The sequence below is a fragment of the Notolepis coatsorum genome (assembly GCF_963971535.1).
Source record: "Notolepis coatsorum genome assembly, chromosome: 17".
Taxonomy (NCBI): domain Eukaryota; kingdom Metazoa; phylum Chordata; class Actinopteri; order Aulopiformes; family Paralepididae; genus Notolepis; species Notolepis coatsorum.
In genome coordinates, this window is record NC_140181.1 from 16845516 (window position 1) to 16873034 (window position 27519).

General features: G+C 45.0%; 1 protein-coding gene across 1 annotated transcript in view; it reads left to right on the forward strand.

Annotated features, from left to right (window-relative positions):
* The window catches only part of LOC311243947 (solute carrier family 26 member 9-like), a gene marked incomplete at both ends in the record, with an annotated part of 79239 nt that overhangs the window by 38353 nt on the left and 13367 nt on the right, over positions 1 to 27519 (forward strand). The window contains 6 exons of the mRNA XM_084333354.1: positions 2639 to 2731; positions 3373 to 3519; positions 8954 to 9211; positions 9860 to 9914; positions 12075 to 12211; positions 14292 to 14351. Coding sequence (XP_084189480.1) covers positions 2639 to 2731; positions 3373 to 3519; positions 8954 to 9211; positions 9860 to 9914; positions 12075 to 12211; positions 14292 to 14351 — 750 coding nt within the window. The remainder of the gene's footprint in view (positions 1 to 2638; positions 2732 to 3372; positions 3520 to 8953; positions 9212 to 9859; positions 9915 to 12074; positions 12212 to 14291; positions 14352 to 27519) is intronic.

Consider the following 27519-nt stretch of genomic DNA (forward strand, 5'->3'; position numbering starts at 1 on the left):
AACATAGTAAAATTAGAAGTAAAAAAAAAGAGGTCACAGTGTTCAGTTTAGACATATGTACAATGTTCGATGCAGAATAGACGTAGTTACCATACAATATACAATACTGTGCAGTGTACTAATATATAATACTATATAGTGCAAGGCAGAAATGGAGAAATGGGACGAGGTGCAATTTAGGTACAATTCACAGTAGGTGTACGAGTTGTAGTGCAAATCCTTTATCAATAAATATAAAGTGTAAGTGTGTTTGTGTGATCTAAAGTGTGGAGAGTGGGTGCTGCAGTGTGTTGTTTGTTTGAGTGAGTGTGTGCGTGTGGGTGTGTGTGCTGTGTGCATTTGATGGTTGTTGCATAGTGATTATTGTTCGTTTAGCGATTATTGTTCGTTTAGCAGCCTGATGGCCTGGGGATAGAAGCTTCTTCTGAGTCTTTCTGTGCTCGCCTTAAGACTCCGGTATCGCTTGCCTGACCGCAGCAGTTCAAAGAGGCAGTTGTTCGGGTGGCTCGAGTCCTTAATAATTCTCTTAGCCTTCCCCTTGCACCGCTTGTTGTAAATGTTCTGGAGGGTGGGAAGCCCCCCTCCAATTGTGCGTTCGACTGAACGTGTCACTCTTTGTAGTCTGCTACGGTCTTGTGCAGTGCTATTCCCAAACCAGGAGGTGATGTTGCCGGTCAGGATGCTCTCTATTGTACATGAGTAGAAGTTCCTAAGGATCTTCTGACTGACTTGGAACTTCCTTAGGCGCCTGAGGAAGTAGAGGCGTTGTCGTGCCTTCTTCACAACACTGTCAATGTGTGTGGTCCATGTCAAGTCCTCGGATATGTGGGCTCCGAGGTACTTGAAACTGTTCACTCTCTCAACCGGTGCCCCGTCGATGCTGAGGGGGCTGTAGTCCTTGACCCCCGACCTCCTGAAGTCCACAATCATCTCTTTTGTTTTGCTGACGTTCAGGGAGAGGCAGTTCTCCTGACACCACTGTGACAGGTTCTCTACCTCTTCCAGGTAGGCCCTTTCGTCGTTGGCAGAGATCAGGCCCACCACTACTGTGTCATCAGCAAATTTGATGATGGTGTTGTTGTTCCGCTGTGCTACGCAGTCATGTGTGTACAGGGAGTAGAGGAGGGGGCTCAGAACACAGCCCTGGGGGGCCCCTATGTTGAGCGTGATGGATGAGGAGGTGCAGTTGCCGGCTCTTACCACCTGGGGTCTGCCCGTCAGGAAGTCCAAGACCCACTGGCACAGGTCATAGTTCAAGCCCAGGTCCCTGAGCTTGGCTATGAGTTTGGAGGGGACTATGGTATTGAATGCTGAGCTGTAGTCGATGAACAGCATTCTCACATAGTTCCCCTGCCTCTTGTCCAGGTGTGATGCTGCTGTGTGCAGCACATGGGCTATGGCGTCCTCCGTGGACCTGTTGGGGCGATATGCAAATTGCAGAGGGTCCAGGTTGATGGGGAGGGAGGAACAGATGTAGCCCTTCACTAGCTTCTCAAAGCACTTCATGGCTATGGAGGTGAGGGCTACAGGGCGTAGTCGTTGAGGCAAGCGGGCGTAGATTTTTTGGGTACAGGGATGATGGTGGACTTCTTCAGACAGGTGGGGATGACAGCCTGTTCCAAGGACAGGTTGAAGATGTCAGTGAATACCGGGGCCAGTTGGTCGGCACAGACTTTTAGGACGCGGCCGGGGATGCCGTCCGGTCCTGCTGCCTTCCTGATATTCACTTTTTTAAAGATCCGTCTCACCTCATGCTCTGTTACCCTGAACACTGAGTCTCCATCAGCAGACCCCCCCCCCCCCCCATTGCCGTGGTTTGTAGGCTGGTGTTGTTATTCACAGCCTCAAACCTCGCATAGAAGGAATTGAGATCATTTGCTAAGGAGATGTCACTGTTCAGTTTGAGGGGGGTGCCTTTGTAGTCTGTCATTGTTCTGAGGCCCTGCCACATGCCTCTAGAGTCAGCCTGTTCAAACTGAAGTTCAACTTTATCTCTGTAACGCCGTTTTGCCTCTATTACTGCTCTCCTGACGTTGTATCTTGCCATCTTGTGTTCTTCCATGTTGCCTGTCACCAGCCCGGTGTTGTATGCTGATGTGCGCACTTTCAGAGCCTCACGGACGGATTTGTCTACCCAGGGCTTTTGATTTGGGTAGATTTTAATTTTGGTGGAGGGGATTGTTTCTTCTACCTGAGTACAGACATAGTCAATCACGTTTCGGTGTATTCGTTAATATTGGCTGTGTTATCACGGAATACACTCCAGTCTGTGCAATTCAGTACAGCTTGGAGTGACTCCTCTGACGTCACGGCCCAACGCTTAACCTCTCGTGAGACCACCGGCGTTCGCTTGAGACTTTGTTTGTACTTTGGCAAAAGAAATAGGCTCGATTCCCCTCTCCTCCCGGGCAGTGTCTCCAAGTGTCTTTGAGCAATACACTTAACCCCCTAACTGCTCCCGATGAGCAGGTCGGCACCTTGCATGGTCGCCTCCGCCGTCAGTGTGTGAATGTGGGAGTGAGTGGGTAAAATGTGAGGAACAAATTCTAAAGCGCTTTGGATAAAATTGACCATTTACCATTTTACCTGTCACTAAAATGTAAAAGTGCATAATTTCTCACCATTTTTACCTCTTCAGGTGGAATCTATAAAAGGGGTGAAAATAGTAAACTATTGCGCTCCGATTTACTTCGCAAACGCCGAGATCTTCCAGCAGAAGGTCATCAAAAAGGTACGGCGATGAATTTTAGCTTTTTGAATTTCCCTTTTTCGCACCGGTCAAAGGTCAAGTGATGTTTGAATGAAGTTTCTTTATTAGTTGTCATACAGAAGTACAGAATACTTTTATACAAAATGCTTCTTTCTGTTACGCTCCAGAGACTGTGCTAGACAAAAATAGATAAGTATAAAATAAAATAAGTATAGCAAGTATAAAATAGAAGTCACGTACATAGACGCAAGTGTTCAGTATGTACATATGTACAATGTTCAATGCAGAGTAGAAGTAACTGAGTTACCATACAATATACTATACAATATACTAATTACAATATACTATATAGTGCAAAGCAGAAATGGGATGAGGTACAATTTAGGTACAATTTACAGTAAGGTGTACTGAGGTATGGGTTGTAGTGCAAATTCTTTGCCAATAAATATAAAGTGTGTTTAGGTGTTCTAAAGTGTGCAGTGAGTTGTTTGTTTAAAGTGAGTGTGTGGATGTGTGTGCTGTGAGTGCTTTTGGTGGTTGTTGCATAGTGTTATTGTTCGTTGAGCAACCTGATGGCCTGGGGATAGAAGCTCCTTCTGAGTCTTTCTGTAGGAACGTATCCTCCACGTGGTTCTAACGAGTGTTTACCTGCTCGTGTCTAGACCGGCCTTGACCCGCACAAACTGATCCTGACCCGGAGGAAGTTCCTCAAGAAGCAACAGAAGGAGAAAGAGAAGGAGGAGAAGACGGAGAAGGAGGAGAGGGAGAACGAGAGGAAACCCAGTTCTCTGTCCACCATGAAGTCTCAGGTGGGAAAACGGAACAAGATATAATGTAGGGCAGGGGCGGCCTTAAGGTTCATGAGGCCCGTTTTAAGAACAAATATGGGTCCCTTATTTTTATATTAACACCTACTACAGTCTACCTCTACCTTTAGGCATATTTTCACATAAGGCGGGAAGCGGCACCTAAGTTTCAGCACTGTTTGATGAACATTGTTACTCAGCTGTAAGTAACAATGTTGTACTCGGCTGTACCCTTCCTGCTGATCTGGTCGTACAGAACTTGTAAGTCGCTTTGGATAAAAGCGTGCAGCTAAATGTAAAATGTAAATGTAGCCACTGTGCCAAACTCACCAGGACGCAGCTCAACTAGACCCTGGAGATTCGCATGACTTGGTTTATGTCGGGAGCGAGGGTTCTTCTACAAGGTGAAAGACTTTGTCAGTAAGCATCTTTCTGTGTTGGTGATGTTGCCCTTTTTTTTTTTTTATCTTTTTCCCCCTCCTTTTTTCTCCGATTTTCTCCCATCCCAATGTTAGTCGTTATGCCAATTCCCAATCCCCTTCCTGGTCGCTGCGCACTTACCCCCCACAGTTGGTCTGGGAGAGTGGAGGCTATCACGATCACGTGCTTCCTCCGACACACGTCTAGCCAATCAACCGCTTCTTTTCACCTGGCAGCGCGGACTCTCACCGAGAGGGTGTAACGTGTGGAAGGATCACACTACCGCCCTTAGATCCTATCCGCGCTTAGCAGGCGCCCCGACCGAATTGTAGGAGTCGCTGTTTACAACGACCCGGACCCACCCCGCCAGCTTCTCCCACCCTTTAATACTGCCAATTGTATTAGTGTGAACGGCCAGCCAAGCTGGTGACAACCCCGGAGCTGTGAGCTGGATTCGAACAGGCGAATCCAGCTTCTCCGGGGTTGGTGACGAACGCAATCTCCGCTACGCCACCTGACCGCTACGGTGATGTTGCCTTTTCAAGCATTTCCGCAACGCATTGCACCCCATTGGGAATGGTGTAGTTTCTTTTCTGGGACGATCTGAGCCGTGCGGGCGGGGTTTAGTCAAGTCAAGAGTTTTATTTGTCACGGCATACAAGTATACAATGAAATGCGGGTGGTCTTGCCCGCAACGATGTGCAATACAGTGGTACAACATATAATAGAATCCAATAAAACAACATTGTGCAATTAACAGGTAACATGGTGTGACATCTCGGTATCTGTACATAGTTATTTACAGAGCATATAGGACATGCTAGGTAGCTTTGGTAGTGCAATACACTGTTACTGTTGTTATACTAGTGGCCTTTCCTTTTGGCCATAAGTGGGTGTGTGCGGCATGAGTGTGTGCCCGCTCATGTTAAAGTGTTAAAGTGGCTGCTAGTGTGTGAGCGTGCACAGCGTGCGTGTCGTGTGTGTGCTCATGTGTGCTGTGTGTGGATAGTTCAGTGTTCTGTGGCACTCAATGTTCATTGTTCAAGGCTCTGATGGCCTGGGGGAAGAAGCTGAGCCTAAGCCTCTCTGTCCTAGTAGCTGGGGTTCGCAGGCGTCTGCCTGACCTCAGCAGCTGGAACAGGCTGTTATTGGGGTGGTGGGGGTCTTTCATTATTCTGCAGGCTCTGGATTTGCACCTCTTGTTGTATAGAACCTGCAGGGGAGGTAGTGCAATACCCGTGGTACGCTCGGCTGAGCGCACCACTCTCTGTAGGGCCTTCTTGTCCTGTGCCGTGCTGTTTCCATACCAGGCAGTGATGTTTCCGGTCAAGATGCTCTCTACAGCTCCTGAGTAGAAGGACTGGAGTATCTTCCCCGATACTCTGAACTTCCTTAACTGTCTCAGGTGGTAGAGGCGCTGTTTCGCCTTCTTTACCACTGTGTCTATGTGTGTTGACCATGTCAGATCCTCTGAGATGTGGACCCCCAGGTACTTAAAGCTGCTCACCCTGTCCACGGTAGCCCCGTTAATCATCAGTGGTGTGTGTGTCTCCTGCTGTCCTCTCCTATAATCCACGATCAGCTCCTTGGTTTTACCAATGTTCAGGAGCAGGCTGTTGTCCTGGCACCAGCGTTTCAGTACCTCAACCTCCTCCCGGTAGGCCTTCTCGTCGTTGTCCGAGATCAGCCCCACCACCACCGTGTCGTCTGCGAACTTCACTATGGAGTTGGAGCTGAACTTGGCCACACAGTCGTGTGTGTATAGTGAGTACAGCAGGGGGCTCAGAACACAGCCCTGGGGGGACCCAATGATCAGGGTGATGGTGTTGGAGGTCTGACCCCCCCACCCTGACCGCCTGGGGTCTTTCACTCAGAAAGTCCAGTACCCAGGCGCTCAGAGCGGAGCTCAGACTCAGCTCGATCAGCTTGTCCACCAGTCTGGTGGGGACTATGGTGTTGAACGCTGAGCTGTAGTCAATGAACAACAGTCTCACATAGCCCCCCTTCTGACGGTCCAGGTGAGAGAGGGTGCTGTGCAGTACTTGGGAGACCGCATCGTCAGTGGACCTGTTTGGCCTGTATGCAAATTGCATAGGGTCCATATCGCTGGGGAGGGAGGCACAAATGTGATCCTTGACCAGCCTCTCGAAACATTTCATGGCCACAGAGGTGAGTGCCACCGGTCTGTAGTCATTGAGACCTGCTGGGGAGGGTTTCTTTGGTACCGGGATAATGGTAGACATCTTGAAGCAGGCAGGGACCACTGACTCCTTCAGGGATCGATTAAATATGGTGGTGAACACAGGGGCTAACTGGTTAGCACAGGACTTGAGTATGCGTCCTGTTCTTCCATCTGGGCCAGCCGCCTTCCTGGTGTTCACCTGCATAAATGCTCTTCTCACACTGTGTACCGTCAATGAGAGCGTCCCCGCCCCCCGCGGATGCCCCCCCCTCTACAACAGCCGGCGCACCGGTGACGTCACTAGCCGTGAGCTAGCAGTGCCACCGTTTGCACCAAACCGTGCGTAGAAGGTGTTGAGCTGGTCCGCAAGGGAGGCGTCGTCGCTCCCCATTGAGGGGGCGCTGACTTTGTAGTCAGTTATAGCCCTCAGTCCTTGCCATAAGCCTCTTGTGTCATTTTGTGCCATTTGTGCCTCCATCTTGTCGGCATACGTCCTCTTAGCAAGTTTAACAGCCTTGCGCAGAGTGTAGACTGTTGTCTTGTACTCTTCCATGTTTCCTGACTCTCTGCCCAGGTTATAAGCAGTGGTGCGAGAGTTCAGGGCTGCTCTGATAGTACTGTCCACCCATGGTTTCTGGTTTGGGAACACCCTCGCCTTCTTTGTGGGGACAATACTATCAGCCAGCGTTGTTATGAATGACACCACAGTGTCTGTGAACTCGCTGACGTCACTGGTGCTCCTCTCTAACATTCCCCAGTCGACGTCATCGAGTGCGTCCTGGAGCGTGGCCTCTGATTGGTCGTCCCATTTTTTTACCTCACGTGACACGACAGCGTCACGTGATCTCTGTTTGTAAGCGGGGACCAGCAAGATGGCGGCATGATCCGACGTGTTCGTCGCTCCCGCTAATGGTGGGGCCGGTACAGCCTTGTATCCAGCTTTGAACGGGGTGTAACAGTGGTCGAGTGTATTTCCTCCCCTTGTGGAGCAGACGATGTGCTGAAAGAAAGACAGCATGACTTTTTTCAGATTCGCCTGATTGAAATCCCCGGCTACAATCATGGCCGCATCTGGATGCTTTATCTGGTGTGTGTTCAGATGTGTTCGTCTTTTCCTGGGATTACTAGAAATCACCAAAACTATACTCTTATTCAAAACGGTATAAAACGGAAATGTACCGATGAAAAAACAATCCGTTTTGTTGTACATGTTGACTGGAAGCAACTCACTGATAATCGACGGGTGTATTAGACCCATAGCTATAATTTAAGATATATTGCACTCGCAAATCTCACAGTCCCCCCCATTGATTAAAGCGATTGCGTTCTAGCGCCATCTCGCAGATTAAGCTCCGGTGCTGAATGAGTTAAGGACCAGCCAGTCACTAGAACGGGTTCCAGTAACTAAAGTCTTGCACTTTGCTCTCACATGATGTAATAATGATCTCTAGACTAAGAAGAGAGCGGGTCACGGCACCAATGTGCTTGTGGAGGTTCTTCAGCACGCGATGTGTCTCCCAGTGGTGACATCTCTATGACAACACTCCTCTATCCTCATCTCTATGACAACACTCATCTATCCTCATCTCTATGACAACACTCATCTATCATCTCTATGACAACACGCCTCTATCCTCATCTCTATGACAACACTCATCTATCATCTCTATGACAACACTCATCTATCATCTCTATGACAACACTCCTCTATCCTCATCTCTATGACAACACTCCTCTATCCTCATCTCTATGACAACACTCATCTATCCTCATCTCTATGACAACACTCATCTATCCTCATCTCTATGACAACACTCCTCTATCCTCATCTCTATGACAACACTCATCTATCCTCATCTCTATGACAACACTCATCTATCCTCATCTCTATGACAACACTCCTCTATCCTCATCTCTATGACAACACTCCTCTATCCTCATCTCTATGACAACACTCATCTATCCTCATCTCTATGACAACACTCCTCTATCCTCATCTCTATGACAACACTCCTCTATCCTCATCTCTATGACAACACTCCTCTATCCTCATCTCTATGACAACACTCCTCTATCCTCATCTCTATGACAACACTCCTCTATCCTCATCTCTATGACAACACTCCTCTATCCTCATCTCTATGACAACACTCCTCTATCCTCATCTCTATGACAACACTCCTCTATCCTCATCTCTATGACAACACTCCTCTATCCTCATCTCTATGACAACACTCCTCTATCCTCATCTCTATGACAACACTCATCTATCCTCATCTCTATGACAACACTCCTCTATCCTCATCTCTATGACAACACTCCTCTATCCTCATCTCTATGACAACACTCCTCTATCCTCATCTCTATGACAACACTCCTCTATCCTCATCTATATGACAACACTCCTCTATCCTCATCTCTATGACAACACTCCTCTATCCTCATCTCTATGACAACACTCCTCTATCCTCATCTCTATGACAACACTCATCTATCTTTCTAGAATTCTGAGTCACACCTCAGATCGGCACAAAAAAGATTAACAGTCGGGTAATAACTATTTCTGGGCCTTGGTGGAGTTGGCGATCATAATTCATGACATATTGCCCGTCTGATGCCCCACTGCAGCCATCATCAGCGTCAGTATTTTGCATCCCTCCTATAGTAAGCCTTCCCTTGAATAAAATCGGGGGCCACAGAATGGTGCACGTGAACGCTCCCACTTGCACCACGGCCTACTACGGTGTAACAAGACTGCGATAAGACCCGCAAACAAGGTTTCATATTACGACCGACAATGTTCAATGTTGTCTTTTGATTACTTTTCCCCACCAGACCATATCTCGGCAGGAGCTGCAGGGTGACTTTGACGTGAACGACGACGACGGCGGCGCCAACAAGGTCAGCTACGTCAACTTCCACTGCAGCGACATCGAGCTGGGAGAGCAGCAGCAGGCCACCGGCCGCCGGGAGTCGCCCCCCAGCCCCCCCGCCGTGACTCCGGAGTCCCAGCCCATGCCCTTCCACACGCTGATCCTGGACCTGGCGGGGGTGTGCTTCATCGACCTGATGGGCATCAAAGTGCTCACCAAAGTCAGTACGAGATTTTCCGGCGACTCTGCGGACGAATCAGAAACGGGCGTGTGTGTGTGTGTGTGTGTACGACTATGAAATGATATATTTTTTTATAATAAATAATAATAATTAATAAATCTAACCCGAACTAGTCAAGTCAAGTCAGTTTTATTTGTATAGCACATTTACAAATGACTAAAAGCCAAACCAAAGTGCTTCACATGATAAAACATACAGTGCAATACAATGCAATAAAAATACACTAAAATGACAGAAAAAGGTATAGTACAGTATACACAAAAATTACAGAAAAAGGTATAGTACAGTACATTTAAGAAAGCAAGGGCAAAGTGCAATATAAAAGACAAACATACCATTTCCTCTACTACTAAGACAAGATTAACATAACAAGACACAAAGACACAATTAATAGTTTTATATTTTATTAAGTAACAGTAACTAACCTTACTGTCATGCACTTGTCCTAATAAACTAACCTACACTGTAGCACTCAACACTGTGATGAACATTGTTACTCAGCTGATAGAGTTGTATCCTTCCTGATGAGTTGTCGTACAGAACTTGTAAGTCGCTTTGGATAAAAGCGTCAGCTAAATTACTAAATGTGTTCAAATCCTTCTTCTGTTTCGTTTCCCCCCACGCCAGATGAACACAAACTACGGGATGCTGGGGATTAAACTGTGCCTAGCGAATGTCCAAGGTAACGTCTAGCATTATGAGATAACATTTCAAATGAGTGATGTTCGATATTGGCTTTTTTTACTGATATACCGATATTGTCCAACTCTTAATTTCCGATACCGATATCAACCGATACCGATATATACGGGGCCCCCCCCCCCCAATTTTTTTTCTAATTTCATTTAATTAACATTACATATATCTTGTCGTGGAATTAACACAACATTATGCATACTTTTGATAATAAATAAAATAAGAATTTGTTCTTACTTGCTTGCCTGGGTAAATAAAGGTTAAATAAATGTAAAAAAACTAAATAATAATAATAATATTTTTTTTTAAACCGATACCGATCATTTCCGATATTACATTTGAATGCCAATATCGGCCGATAATATCGGACATCCCTATTTCAAATGTATCTGCTGCTCTAAGCGTAGCTGCCGTCACGGTAACAGAAACGCTCTAGCCGACGCGAGGCTGATGGTCCGCTCTGACCCGAAGCAGCCGAGTCCAGCAGAGCGGCTGCTTTCAATTCATCTCCAACGTAGAGGAGCGTTTGACGAACCTCGCGGCTGCATGCGCTCCTCTACAGGGCCGTGCAGAGACCTTTAGAGGGGCAGGTGCTGCATACGCTCCTCTACAGGGCCGTGCAGAGACCTTTAGAGGGGCAGGTGCTGCATACGCTCCTCGACAGGGCCGTGCAGAGACCTTTAGAGGGGCAGGTGCTGCATACGCTCCTCTACAGGGCCGTGCAGAGACCTTTAGAGGGGCAGGTGCTGCATACGCTCCTCTACAGGGCCGTGCAGAGACCTTTAGAGGGGCAGGTGCTCACATTTTAAAAAGCGCACATCTATCAAAATGTTAGAACACCAACTACAGCGTAACGTAACCAGCCAAACTATAGCATTAGCAACCAATATTCAGAGAATGTAACACGGAATCTTACAACAAACTGCATCATACTATATGATTATTACGCCTTAGAATAGTTTGGGATTTATCAAACATTTATTATAGATTTCTATTGGCTAATGGGCCCGTCATTCCAAGAGGGAGGGGCGACGCGCCACGCAACATAACAGAAAACCATGCACCTCAGACAGACAGGCATTAAAGTATGTATTTTTATTTATAATATTATTCAAATTATTCTTGATGAGGACCATGGGCATTGCAAAAAAATAAAAAAAAGCCTTACCTAAAAAGGGCACTTTCGTCATTAAGGGGCACATGGGCAAGTGCTTGGGCACCCAAAGCCCCCCCCCCCCCTCTGTACGTGCCTGTTCCTCTACATTGGAGATGAATGCTTCGGGGTGAAGACGGACTATGAGTCACTAAGACCCGTGGAGGACGTGGTGAATGAAAGAGGGTATAGACCTGTTTTCTGTATACGTCAGACTCGGTGTGCGCGCGCATCACCGCAGCAGAAAGGAACGTAATCCTGGTCAGAACGACGGGGCAGACTACAATATTATTTGCATTTGTTAGCCATGCTAGCGATCTAAATAATCAATCCATGTCAAAGCTAGATATATAAAAGGTGAAAGACTCACACTCGCAGCCATGCTGATTTGGCAAAATGACATCCAGACGTTTTCGTTTGAAAAAACTTTTAGTTAGGCGAGTGTCATGGTTTCTCCATAGAGCCCGTCGTATTCTTTTAGCGCAGCAGCTCGCGCAGGTCCAAGGCAACTTAGTCATGTGACTCAGTTGTTAGTGCTGATTGGCTCGAACACGGTATGTTTGTATACAGAAAACGGGTCTATACAGAAATACAATTTCTAGGTGCCCGTGTCGGGACATAATATATCTTCCAGTTCCCTTCCTTTCGCAAGTGTGAGGTAAAGTGGTGATCCATCAACAGGGGAAGTTTGGTATTTCGTTCACCAGTAATTTACAAAACTGTTCCCCGTTCCTGCTGCTTAGGTAGTCGCGGCCGCCTAACCGTCCAGAGGTTGAGCTGATTAGAGTTACAGGATGTAGAGGATGGATTCCGTACAATTATGCCTTTGTCCCTTATCTACCTTCCTCTCTCGGTTAATGTTTTCTTTGTGTGTTGTATGTATTACTCAGCGTGAAGGTCCACGTGAGGTCACTGATTGCCGCTCTGCACTCTCTCTCTCTCTCCCTGTGTGTGTGTGTGTGTGTTGCGATTTCTCCGCACTGAATCTTACAGCCCAGGTGTACGAGGAGCTGGAGGTGGGCGGGGTGTTCGATGAGGGCGGCATCGCTCGCGGGCAACTCTTCCTCTCCGTCCACGACGCCGTCCTCTTCGCCCTGCAGGGGCCAGAACACACGGGGGTCTCCCGGAAGGCAGGTTCTAACAGTCCCGTTTCATGTCCCGGCGTTGTAGGGCTGACCCCGATTAGTCGAATAGTCGACTAATCGATCGAAAGGAGCCCTAGTCGACTGCCAACCTCTTACTCGAATGCAAAAAAAAATTAAATTATAATTTATTTAAATTTTTTAATGGCACGCATACCAGAGGCTAACTGCCTAAGAAAACAGGCACAGAGGCACTGAAAGAGGATTTCACCCATCTAATGAACACACTAGACTAGACAAATATCAAGATGTATCAATCAGTGGACCAATTGCATGCTTTCGCAGAGAACAAGAAGCCTTCCGTCGACTCCTTCAGACATTAAGCACCCCCACAGCCCAAATGGAATGATAAAATATAAAAAGATAAAAAAATAAATAATAATAATTCATATATATATATATATTTTTATATAGTCGACTAATAGTTGACCATCGGCTAATTTTGGCGACTACAAGGCAACTATCCACATCCTTAGTCGGGGACAGCCCTACAGTGTTGTAGTAGAGTCACTAAATCTCGAGTCCCCAGTGTTCGAGTCACGGAGTCCAAGTCTTGAGTCAATAAAAAAAGGTCTACATTAAACATAAATGACACAGCGGTCACCATTTCAAAGGGAGTTTATTTACTTTGTGATACAATAGCCAAACAAATGCACTAGCCAATCGATATCTTGTGCCAAATGATTAGGGCCTATTACAAAAAAACGAACTGTATTTATCAATTAACAAGTCCGAGTCCTCGTCTGCACCTTCCGAGTCCGAATGCAGTCAATGCTCGAGTCCAAGTCGAGTCACAAGTCCTGGACTCAGTACTACAACACTGCGTCAGACTAATCTAGAATAGAAGTACTGTATTGATCCCGAGGGAAGTTCAGCACTACAGACCGCTCACAATAAACATTTAGGTAGTCAAAAATCACAAATAAGAATAAAAAGACAGGAAATACATTCTAAAATATGTGTATTTTGACAGTGAGGCGTTATACAGTCTACATTTCGTTCACGCTGGTTGCTGGGTCTCTGCATCTCTCCAGGTGATGAAAATGGCGGCTTGTTTGCTTGTCAAATAATTTTTTTTGTTACCTAAAGTTGAACCTGAAATACGTTTCTGACAAAAAATTTATTGGTACGTTTGGTATGACATTGCTGGATCTTGAGTCATATTTGATCTGCAATGCCTAGACAGTGTTCGTAAACACCACACTGTTTTGGTGGTGCTCTAGTGGCAGTCCACTGTAGTCTAAAGACTACTTAGTATGTCTTTAAGATAGACGTCACCTTGATATTCCTCATAATTTCATAACACTTTCAGCACTTTCAACGACGAGATTTCACGTTAGTTCATGCCAACCGTTGAGTGCCAGCCAACGAGAGATCTCGTTTTTAATCGTTATTTTTTAGCCTCACGTTACCAGTGGGGATCTGTCTGAGCTCGAACAGGGAAAATACCGCCCCCTATCGTCTCTCCGGATGGCACTGCACCCCATTGGATTGAATGAAACGCATGGAGAAAAAAAAGTCCTGCTTCCACATTTTACTTGTCAAGCATGTAATCCGAGCATACTGCAGTCATCGCCCACCATCAGAACAGCGGAGAATATGTGTTTCCAGTACCCAGAGTTGGATCAATAAACGCGATCGATATTTGGAATAGCGATCAGGAATTGGAATAATCTTTTTGGAGAACATCTGATCTGAGGTAAGGAATCTATTTTACCAGTCTTGGGATAATCAGAGCTATTTTCACCTATATATCAGCGTGTGCCATATGTGTGTGTGTGCGATCAGGAAATAAGATAATCGATTTTTCAGCCCGCTTCTATAGCATGCATAAGTACACATATACTAAAAAAAAAAAGAAAAAAAAATCCGTTTCGACAATGTTGACTGCAAACAAGTCATTGATAAGCGACGGCCATATTAGACACATAGCCATAATTTAAGATATAATTTATGCGTTCGCAAATATGAGGGCTCTTGTCATTGAATAGAGCGGTGGCACGCAACGGGGTTCCTAGGCACCGCATGGCTGGCACGGAAAGTGTTAACGTATTGTCTTTGTTTACAGAAGGAGCGAGAAAAACAGGAACTTGCCTTTAACGTTGAAGAGGACAGGGATCTGGAGCAGGTATATATCCGACTGTTGTTGTTCTGTACTTAACCCTTTCACTACCACACTACCAAATGGTTAACCCTTTCACTGCGGCAATACAGACGGTTAACCCTGTCACTGCCACACGTACAAAGGGTTAACCCTTTCACAACCACACTTCAGAAGGTTAACCCTTCCACTACCACACTACAGACGACAGTGGCTCGGGAGGTAGAGCAGTCGTCTGGCAATCCGGAGGTTCCTGGTTCGAATCCCGCTCCTCCCGGGCAGCGTGTCGGTGTGTCCTTGAGCAACACACTTAACCCCTAATTGCTCCCGATGAGCAGGTTGGCACCTTGCATGGTTGCCTCCGCCGTCGGTGTGTGAATGTGAGTGAATGGGTAAAATGTGAAGAACAAATTGTAAAGTGCTTTAGATAAAAGCGCTATATAAAAAAGCAGCCATTTACCATTTACAGACGGTTAACAGTCTGTAGTGTGCTAGTGAAAGGTTAACCTTCTGTAGTGTGGCAGTGAAAGGGTTAAATAAATACACATTATTTTTCTCATATTTCTATTTTCAGAGTTAATTATATTGTTTACACTGTTTATCTTTTCCTCATATTCTTATATTCAGATCTAATTATATTGCCTATATTTATGTCTTTCTACTACTACCCTGCCCATACCTGTACCTCCCCTCGCCCATGCTGCTGTGATGCCCGCATTTCCCCCAAGGGGATCAATACAGGAATATCTTATCTTATCTTACTGTACTATTGCATTTCACTGTTACATTTGCACTCTGGTTGGATGCCAAACCTATTTCCATTGTACTGTAGTTATGCTGTATAATGACAAAAAAGATCAGAATCTAATCTAATCTACAGTCTGATCTAAAGTGATACACTAGCCTGCTTATCGATGAATTATAAAACCGGTAAGCTTCTTAAAATGAATTTTTTTTTCTTTCCCAGGTGATGTTTTGAACGTTAAAACGGAGGAAGCTGTCACGTCTGCACACCTGACCGTCGGCATTGTGGGGGGATCCCCCCCCCCCCCCCCCCCTGTTCATTTAGTGGGAGTTTTTCCCTCGTCTTCTCAAGGGTCAAAGGTCAGGGCGTGTTTTCCACTGTGAACTTGTGGGGGGCGTGAAGGCCCATTGAGATGAGATGTATATTGGGGCTATGCATCCAAACACATCTCACTTGACTTGACAAGCACAGGAGATTGCTAAAGACCTTCAGTAAACACAATTCATAGACACAATAATTGTACATAATACTGTATGTAACCTTTTAATCGTTTTAACAATAAATAATTTTAAAAAACGATTTACCCGGTGGCTGGTTGCTTCTCCTTCTGTCTGACAGGGGGCAGTGTCCTACAGACAGTACAAGACAACAAGTAGCACCAGCAGCTAATGAGAGGGACTCTACGGCGATTCACCCCCCCCCCCCCCCCCCCCCCCCATAGATATATATAGAACACTAGATAGCTTGCCCGCGCTGCCGGCCAATGGAGAGCGACGTCACTGAACCGTCGCCATCTTGCTCCAGTTAGCCTTGAGTGAGAGTGAGTGAGCTGCACAGACAAAAATACTCATAACTCGCTGAAATATTGACGGATTTACAAACGGTTTGGTTTATTACGAGCATTATTAACGTGGCTATGATTCAAGCGGTTTGTAAAAAAAAAACATCTTTAAAAAGATTTTTTTTTATAAGTATGCAGTATCATAACTACATCTTTGATGTTTATAGCAAACCAACCCGTTTGTAAATCCGTCAATATTTCAGCGAGTTATGAGTATTTTTGTCTGTGCAGCTCACTCACTCACTCAAGGCTAACTGGAGCAAGATGGCGGCGGTTCAGTGACGCTGGTGACTCCGCCTTAAGCTATCTAGTGTTCTATAGATATCTATGCCCCCCCCTCCCGGCCTCCCTCCCTCCCTCCCTCCCTCCCTCCCTCCCTCCCTCCCTCTCGCAGTAGCTGTTGAGTGAAACTGCTGACTGGGCGGGCAGGCAGGCGCACAGTGCTCCTGTAATTAACTCAGAGAGGGTGCGCGCGGCCACAGCTGTGTGTGGGGTGTAGCTGGCCCGGTCGAGCCGTCTGGCTCTCTGTCCCCGTGGAGACGAGCGCGGGAAAAGGCCAGGCGGAAGGAGGATGAGGAGGAGGAGGAGGAAGGAAGGAAGGAGGAGGAGGAAGGAATGAGGAGGAAGGAATAATCAAAAGCATCAGCAGTTTCACTCGGCTTTGTTGTCTCGCAACCTTTGTTTTACAATACGCCATTATCTCTCTCTCTCTCTCTCTCTCTCTCTCTCTCTCTCTCTCTCTCTCTCTCTCTCTCTCTCTCTCTGTTGGGAGGATGAGAGGGTTTCTTGTAATCTTGTTTCTTCTTTTTTATCCCCCTCGCTGAAGACGGAACACTGTTCAGAGGAATCACACCCTAATTGCAGCCAGTCACACCAGCGGAGTGACAGCGGGGTGATGATAAGGAGGGAGGGGGCTTTCAGTATATTATCTAGTCACAGTATCTAGTCATCTAGTCATAGTATCTAGTCATCTAGTAATATAGTCATAGTATCTACTGGGATGCCCCGATCCATCTGCCAGCGATCGGAATCGGCCGATATTCAGTATAAATATGAGATTGGTGAATTCCGATAATGCTTTATTTTCGCAGATCGCGAAAACCGATCGATGACGCGTGAGAAAAACATGATCCAATTCCCAGCGGAGTTCTCACTCGCTGTCTTCTCTTGCACAGTAAACTATTCACTTTAGTTTAATACATGAGGCGTTGTCTAATGTTATCTAGCTGGCTAGCTACTGATAGCTCCTGATATCAACGTCTGATATCATCATTTTGGCATTAGTTTTCGCAGCTGTTGGCTAGCGTTGGCTAACTAGCTATCGTTGTTCCGTGGGCTAATGTTAGCTACCTAGCTAACGTTACTGTTTAAACAAAATGGCCCAGTAAACTATTCACTTTAGTTTAATACATGAGGCGTTGTCTAACGTTATCTAGCTGGCTAGCAGTAGCTACAGATGGCTCCTGATATCAATGTCTTATAACATCATTGACATTCGTTTTTGCAGCTGTATGAAGCTATCGTGCTTCATAGCTGTAACTGAATGCCAATGATGCTAGCCTTATGTGATCTTATAATTTTCAGTTCATAGGAAAATACTTTGACTTCTGACCATTATAGTTAATTAACTTAGATACTGTTATGCTTAACACCCAGTAGCCTACTATTCACTTTATACTTAATTTCTAAGATTAGATTAGATAATTTAGACCGGACTTTGAGAATGCCTGTGTTAGACCTACAGTATAATACTGCCAGCTGCTATAAGAAAACCAAAAACTATCGGTATCTGCAGTGTATCGGTCGTTATGACGATCGGTATCTGTGGCAAAAAACGTGATCGGGGCATCTAGTCATAGTATCTAGTCATAGTATCTACTAGTCATCTAGTCATAGTATCTAGTCATAGTATCTACTAGTCATCTAGTCATAGTATCTAGTCACAGTATCTAGTCATGGTATCTAGTCACAGTATCTAGTCATGTTACATTATCTAGTCATGGTATCTACATTACATTTACATTTAGTCATTTAGCTGAGGCTTTTATCCAAAGCGACTTACAAGTTCTGTACGACAAGTCATCAGGAAGGGCACAACTCTATCAGTTGAGTAACAATGTTCATCAAAGTGTTGAGTGCTACAGTGTAGGTTAGTTTATTAGGACAAGTGCATGACAGTAAGGTTAGTTAGGGTTAGATTATTATAATTTATTTTTAATTATTATTATTTTTTTTTTTTATCTAGTCATGGTATCTAGTCATGTTACATTATCTAGTCATGGTATCTAGTCACAGTATCAAGTCATAGTATCTAGTCATGTTACATTATCTAGTCATGGTATCTAGTCACGGTATCTAGTCACGGTATCAAGTCATAGTATCTAGTCATGTTACATTATCTAGTCACGGTATCTAGTCATGGTACTGTACAGTAGTCATGGTATGACATGACGGTGACAGCGGGGCTCATGATGGTGTTATGTTTGTGATGCATAAATATATTCATGAAGCTATTAAGAAATCATCCATGAGATCCTCTGTCTCACCTGCTCCTCCTCTCTTCCTCCTTCTCCCCCTCTCCTCCTCCTTCTCCCCCTCTCCTCCTCCTTCTCCCCCTCTCCTCCTCTCCTGCTCCTCCTCTCCTTTGTTTGTGTGTTTTTTTGTGTGTGGACCCCAGGAAGACTAGCTGGTTGCTATCGCACCAGCTAATGGGGATCCCTAATAAAAAAAAAAAGAAAAAAAAAATCCTTCTCCCCCTCTCCTGCTCCTCCTCCTCTCCCTCTCCTGCTCCTCCTCTCTTGCTCTTCTCAGGAGCCGATTGGCTCCACAGTAATCCTGCGGCCTTCAGCTTTCATTTGGAGCCTGTGGGGAAAAAAACGCTTGCCCCCCCGCGCTGTTTCTATGACCCCCCCACACACACACACACACACACACACACACACACAATTCCGTGTTTCATAACAGACCTGTCACCACTACTACCACCACCATCACTACTATCACCACCACCACCACTATCACCACCACCACCATCACTACTATCACCACCACCATCACCACTACTACCATCACCATCACCACCACCATCACTACTATCACCACCACCACCACCATCACCACTACTACCAGCACCATCACCACTACCACCACCATCACCACTACTACCACCACCACCACCACCATCACCACTACTACCACCACCATCACTACTATCACCAACACCACCATCACTACTATCACCATCACCACTACTACCAGCACCATCACCACTACCACCACCATCACCACTACTACCACCACCACCACCACCATCACCACTACTATCACCACCACCACCATCACTACTACCACCACCACCATCACCACTACTATCACCACCACCACCATCACCACTACTATCACCACCACCACCATCACCACTACTATCACCACCACCACCATCACCACTACTATCACCACCACCACTACTATTACCATCACCACCATCACCACCACCATCACTACCATCACCAACACCACTACTATCACCTCACTACTATCACCACTACTACCACCACCATCACCACCAACACCACTACTACCATCACCACCACCATCATCACCACCATCACCATCACTACCATCACCACCATCACCACCAACACCACTACTACCATCACCACCACTACTATCACCACCACCACCATCACTACCATCACCACCACCATCATCACCATCACCACCACCACTACTATCATCATCACCACCACCACCACCATCACCACTACTATCACCACCATCACCACTACTATCACCACCATCATCACCACCACCACTACCACCACCACCATCATCACCACTACTATCACCACCATCATCACCACCACTACTACCACCACCACCACCATCACCACTACTATCACCACCACCACCATCACCACTACTATCACCACCACCACTACTATTACCATCACCACCATCACCACCACCATCACTACCATCACCAACACCACTACTATCACCACCACCATCACTACCATCACCAACACCATCACCACCACCATCACCACTACTATCACCATCACTACTATCACCACTACTACCACCACCAACACCACTACTACCACCACCACCACCATCACCACCATTACCACCACCATCATCACCACCATCACCACCACTACTATCACCACCATCATCACCACCACCATCACCACCACCATCATCACCACCATCACCACCACTACTATCACCACCATCATCACCACCACTACTATCACCACCATCATCACCACCACCATCACCACCATCATCACCACCACCACCACCACCATCACCACTACCACCATCACCACTACTATCACCACCATCACCACTACTATCACCACCATCATCACCACCACCACTACCACCACCATCACCACTACTATCACCATCACCACTACTATCACCATCACCACTACTATCACCATCACCTTCACCACTACTATCACCATCACCACTACTACCACCACCACTACCACCATCACCTGTCAACTGTCTGACTGAAGTTTATATAGTGCAGACCAGACATAATTTGAACCCCCCGCCCCATCTATAAATGTCTTCAACTGTGTGTGTGAATATGCCCCACATTTACATGAGATTATGAATCTAATCTATGTTTCTAGCCAAATCCATTTTCAAATGAGATACAGCTACAGCATACTGTAGGTGCTCAATCTCTGTAATTGTAATTTCATCAAGAAATACATTTTACACTCATTGCGCATTCATATTAGTTTAATTAACAAGATCCCATTTGGAAGTTTGAGTCAGAAAGATTTATGTATATTAATTTAGCTTCCACGCCCAGTGGTTCCGAGCTGTGGAGACTAATTGCGAGGTGTCAAGAGGCTCGCGTCTCGCCGAGTCGTTTAGCTCTCTGCCTGCCTTGTATACAATCCACTCCCCGACAACGTGTTCGGCTCTGACCTTTTTGGAACGGCGATTCAAACTCGCGGCACTTGAATAACAGGCCGCGGGGAATGAATGATTTGATTTCGGTCTTCTTTTACAAAGCAGTGTACAGTAGTAGGAAATTTATAAAAAATAAAGAAAATGACCGAAAAAGGTGTAGGCTGAAGCCGAGGCTTATAATTTTACATTACATTATTAATAAAAAAAAATATAAATGTATATACAAAACGTATACACATTTATTTATTTGTTTTTTATATATATGTAACGGATGGTACTGCGAAGCACAGTCACGATGGACTTCAGATGTTGTGAAGTGAAGGCATGTGTCTGATAGGGATATATTATTAAAATATTGTATAATTGGCTGATATGAACATAGATAATGTATGTTCAAGTTCTTTAATAGTTGTCATACAGAAGTACAGAATACTTTCATACAAAATGCTTCTTACTGTTACGCTCCAGAGACTGTGCTAGACAAGATAGTATCAAATAACATAATAACATAATATAGCATGAATTTAGAAGAAGAAAATGAGGTCACAGTGTTCGGTATAGACATATGTACAATGTTCTGAGTTACCATATAATATACAATACACAATACTATGCAGTGTACTAATGTACAGTACTATCTAGTGCAAAGCAGAAATGGGATGAGGTACAATTTTAGGTACAATTTACAGTAAGGTGTACGAGTTGTAGTGCAATCCTTCATCCATAAATATAAAGTGTGGGGAGTGGGTGCTACAGTGTGTTTGTTTAAAGTGGGTGTGTGCTATAAAGTGTGTGGAGTGGGTGCTACAGTGTGTTTGTTTAAAGTGAGTGTGTGCGTGTGGATGTGTGTGCTATGTGCGTTTGGTGGTTGTTGTTGTGTAGTGTTCATTCATTGTTCGTTTAGCAGCCTGATGGCCTGGGGATAGAAGCTACTTCTGAGTCTTTCTGTGCTCGCCTTGAGACTCCTGTATCGCTTGCCTGACCGCAGCAGTTCGAAGAGGCAGTTGTTCGGGTGACTGGAGTCTTTAATGATTCTCTTAGCCTTGCCCTTGCAACGCTTGTAGTAAATGTTCTGGAGGGTGGGGAGCCCCCCTCCAATTGTGCGTTCGGCTGAACGTGTCACTCTTTGTAGTCTGCTTCGGTCTTTTGCAGTGCTATTCCCAAACCAGGAGGTGATGTTGCCGGTCAAGATGCTCTCTATTGTACATGAGTAGAAGTTCTTAAGGATCTTCTGGCTGACTTGGAACTTCCTTAGGCGCCTGAGGAAGTAGAGGCGTTGTCGTGCCTTCTTCACCACACTGTTAATGTGTGTGGTCCATGTCAAGTCCTCGGATATGTAGGCTCCGAGGTACTTGAAGCTGTTGACTCTCTCAACCGGTGCCCCGTCGATGCTGAGGGGGCTGTAGTCCTTGACCCCCGACCTCCTGAAGTCCACAATCATCTCCTTTGTGTAAAAGCTAAATAGTATATTATGCTGTATTGTATTATGAATTAATTATGAGTAGGTATTATTGTATTGTATTATGAATTCATAAGGCGTATATATTGTATTATGAATTTGATTAGGGTTTTTATTGTTTTAATTGTCTGTATGACATGTAAATGTTGTGAGTGTATAAGTCTGTAACTGTATTTTATGTGTTATGGACCCCAGGAAGAATAGCCCCAACACTGCTGTGGCTAATGGGGATCCAAATAAACTTAAACATAGTCACAGCAGTGAGTTCACTTCTTGGTATAGCGGTCTGTGCTGTTGCCCGCGGTGTGGGAGACCACGGGTTCGAAACTCCCCCGGTGCATCGAAGTATAAGGTGACGATATGACTACCATTACATATATATATATATTTTTTTCCCACGACTGCAACAAATAGGGCTTTAATTCGGTAATGTATATGTTCTGCGAAAAATGCATCCCCGAGCCGCTAGATGCTCGCAAAGTGGCGTGACTTTCGTCTGTTCCGCCGGCGGGCACACTGGGTCGTATGTTAAGAGGTTAATACAGTAATGTCATAATAAAATATAATTAGGATAATAATAAGGTTTTATATTTATGTATCACCTTATACTTGATTAATTTCTTAAATGTATGTATTGAACTACACATTTTTTATTCGTTGAATCATTTCATTAATAAGACGCCCTGCGGCCAGAATGGGTGTCGCGGTTTAATAAGCATCCAAAAAACAAACAAAAAACGCTTCTGGGAATTTAAATAACAGCTGTTTGACACTGATCAAGTGACACCGGTTTAATCCTTTGCATACTGTATGCGTTCCGTGGGCCGGACGCTCGCGGGAGATCTATTGCGCTTCATTAACGAACCGCTTTACGGCCGAGGGGGTCGTAAATCTTGATCGTGCAATCTCAGCACGACGTGTCACCTTCAGACAGGGTTTGTTTACAGAGTTGCTGAGGGCGAATCTGACGACCACTGACTGGTTTATTAATTATTGTCGTCCATAATCTCATTATTGTAGTCCAAAGGCAATTAAATGTACCAAGAATGCATGGTGATTAATCACGGCATTGAAATGACAGTATTTTAGGCTGTTTCCGGTTGGAGGACGGTTAATTATTTAATATACAATTAAGCCATTAAACCATGCTAGGTTATATTGTTCAATTTGTTAGGCATTTTGGTTTTTCACTTTTATTAATAGTACCTGTAGGTGTAATTAATATAGTTTGTAATTATATCAAGAATTATTACATCCACTATAATAAGACTATAGCAAGCTTGATGCGTAAAAGACAATTATTTCAAACAAGACCTTCATGAAATAATGATGTGACGACAAATTATTTAGATGGATTGTAAAGAGCTTGAAACGGAGGCTGCGGAGAGAGAGAGAGAGACGGAGAGAGAGCCCTGCCCCCTAGCTTTCGTGATTACACCTCTTATCTAGAATGCTTTGAAAGAAATAATTAATTACAGTTTGATACATTGTTTATTGTAAATCTAACCTTGAGGCGGGATGATGGGCGCAGAGTAATTGGAAAAACAAATCCACGGGACGGGGCGAGGAGTTTAACGTGACCTTTTACTCCTCCCTCCTATGAAGTAAGTAAACATGCAAACAAGGCAGAGATTGATGCGCGGTTAACGCGCGCGGGTGGGACCGACGGGCAGGGTCATCATCGCACTGTGTCTTATCGCCCCATCGTCAACTCATTAAAGTGATTGGCAGGTACTGTACACCCTGTTTTCTCATTAGATAACAGCCCTCTCTGATGAATACAGATACCCGCCCCCTTATTGGACTGTTCAGCATCAACGGGGAAATCAGAGTAGACACCGCAAAGTGGCGCAACGCCGAGGGAACTCATTAGGGCCCGGAACACAAGAGGAAGCCCACATAATGCGTTGCAACAACATGCCATCATGGGTGCTGTGTGCATTAATACATGCCCATAATTCAATAACTTGTGCCCCATTACCTCATTAATGTTATAAATCATGCATGATAACTCTTCCTGTGCGGCCTTTGATGAATATGAATAAGTAAAAGGGACGATGCAAGACATCGAAGCACAACTCGTGCAGTAGCTATGTGGGAGGGATTGGAAGCCAGTGATTGTCTTATGTATACTATATTATATAATACAGTATTGTATTGTATTGTGATGGGTTGTGATTCCTGAACAGAGATTATTTTGTCATTTAGCTGATGCTTTTATCCAAAGCAACGTACAAGTTCTGTAGGAAGGGTACAACTCTGGCAGCTATAAGGGTCAGTAAGATTGTTTGTCAAACGGTGTTGAACTTGAGTGCTACAGTCTTGCGTGCAGAGTAGTATAACCATATTCGCATAGTAGGTAGTGTAACGGTTGTGACATCGTCACCTTAAACTTCGATGCCCCGAGGGAGTTTCGAACCTGTGGTCTGCTGCACCACGGGTCGACAGCACAGACCGCTATACCAAGAAGTGAACTCACTGCTTTGTAACGTGTCTATGTGTCTTTTAAGGGTGAGAGTGAGTTTAACCCATAGCACCGCTACTCGCCACAGTCACTTCACAACATCTGAAGTCCAATGTACAGTTTCTACGTCAAATGTATATACTCCCTTTTCCTGACTCCTTCTGTATCACAAACAGTACTGTATTTGCAAATCTGGTATGTCATACATGTATAGATGTAGCAGTACTGTCTATCTGTATGTCATGTATGTGATATATGTCCTGATGAATTGAAAATGGGGGACCCTGATGTAAACAAGACGAAAGTCTTTCTCTGGTCTGCATCCCCTTAACAATTGTGTGTATTGAGCTGTACTGTATTGTACCCATTCTGCAATCTGTTAATAAAGTTTTCAATCAATCAATCAATCATTCAATCGTGACTGCGCTTTGTGGGAACCATCCTTTACAATAGTACAGTAGTATTGACATATTAGCATAGTAGGTAGTAATATAGGCAAGGTAGACTCCTTAGTAGCAAAGTGCATAAGACAGTAGAAGGTTAGTTTTTTTTTTTTTCATTTCAGATTGAAGTATGTTTTTAGTCGACAGCGGAAAATTGGGGTGGGTAATTAGATAAACAGGGCTACCGTGGACAGGGTGAGCAGCTTTAAGTACCTGGGGGTCCACATCTCAGAGGATCTGACATGGACAACACACATAGACTCAGTAGTAAAAAAGGTGAAGCAGCGCCTCTACCACCTGAGACAGTTAAGGAAGTTCAGAGTATCGGGGAAGATACTCGAGTCCTTCTACTCCGGAGCTGTAGAGAGCATCTTGACTGGAAACATCACTGCCTGGTATGGAAACGGCACGGCACAGAACAAGAAGGCCCTACAGAGAGTGGTGCGCTCTGCCGAGCGTACCACGGGTATTGCACTACCACCCCTGCAGGTTCTATACAACAAGAGGTGCAAATCCAGAGCCTGCAGAATAATGAAAGACTCTCACCACCCCAACAACAGCCTGTTCAAGCTGCTGAGGTCAGGCAGATGCCTGCGAACACCAGCTACTATAGGACAGAGAGACTTCGGCTCAGCTTCTTCCCCCAGGCCATCAGAGCCTTGAACACTGAACTCTCCACACACACGACACACACACTATACACGCTCACACACTAGCAGCCACTTTAACATGAGCAAACACACACTCATGCTGCACACGCTCACACTTATGGTCACTTTACAAAAGGAAAGGTCACTTTAAGAATAGTATAGTATAACTTGAGATTTTATAATATAGCATGTACATAAAGATCCAGTGCCTCATCCGTAGCTAACAGTGTATTGCACTATCACAGGACCTAGCATGTCCTACTATGCTCTGTAAATAACTTGCGTACATATACCGATATGCCCTACTCTGTTTCCTTGTTTTATTGCACAATGTCGTTCTATTGGATTCTATTATATTACTATTGTATTATGCACATCGTTGCGGGCAAGACCCCCCGCATTTCATTGTATACTTGTATGGCGTGACAAATAAAACTCTTGACTTGACTTGACTTAGTGTTAGTGTGGAAGTGTGTGTAGTCGCATTTTTGTTCTGTATGATTTCATGGATGACCTCGGCTGAAACATGTCTCGGGCTTCATCAGTCCTTAAATCAGAGTTCTGTTATCCTGGGAGACAGACAGGGGAGAGATCGATTCAGGGGGGGGTCTGTTCCACAAAGCTTCCTCAGATTGATTATGTTGTTGTTACTGTAATTATAGCCTATAGACCTGTTCGCTGTATACAAACATACCGTGTTCGAGCTAATCAGCAATACCAACTGAGTCACATGTGGTTAGTGAAAGGGTTAACCTTCTGTGGTGTGGTAGTGCAAGGGTTAACCTTCTGTGGTGTGGTAGTGAAAGGGTTAACCTTCTGTATTGTCGCAGTGAAAGGGTTAACCTGTAGTGTGACAGTGAAAGGGTTAATCTTCTGTAGTGTGGTAGTGAAAGGGTTATCCTTCTGTAGTGTGGTAGTGAAAGGTTAACCTTATTGTAGTAGTGAAAGGTTAACCTTCTGTAGTGTGGTAGTGAAAGGGTAACCTGTAGTGTGGTAGTGAAAGGGTTATCCTTCTGTAGTGTGGTAGTGAAAGGGTTATCCTTCTGTAGTGTGGTAGTGAAAGGTTAACCTTCTGTAGTGTGGTAGTGAAAGGCTAACCTTCTGTAGTGTGGTAGTGAAAGGTTAACCTTCTGTAGTGCGGTAGTGAAAGGGTTAATATTCTGTAGTGTGGTAGTGAAAGGGTTAATCTTCTGTAGTGGGGTAGTGAAAGGGTAACCTTCTGTAGTGAAAGGTTAACCGTCTGTAGTGTGGTAGTGAAAGGGTTAACCTTCTGTAGTGTGGTAGTGAATGGGTTAATCTTTTGTAGTGGTAGTGAAAGGGTTAATCTTCTGTGTGGTAGTGAAAGCGTTAACCTTCTGTAGTGTGGTAGTGAAAGGGTTAACCTGTAGTGCGGTAGTGAAAGGGTTAATATTCTGTAGTGTGGTAGTGAAGGGGTTAATATTCTGTAGTGTGGTAGTGAAAGGGTAACCTTCTGTAGTGTGGTAGTGAAAGGGTAACCTTCTGTAGTGTGGTAGTGAAAGGTTAACCTTCTGTAGTGTGGTAGTGAAAGATTAACCTTCTGTAGTGTGGTAGTGAAAGGTTAACCTTCTGTAGTGTGGTAGTGAAAGGTTAACCGTCTGTAGTGTGGTAGTGAAAGGTTAACCGTCTGTTGTGTG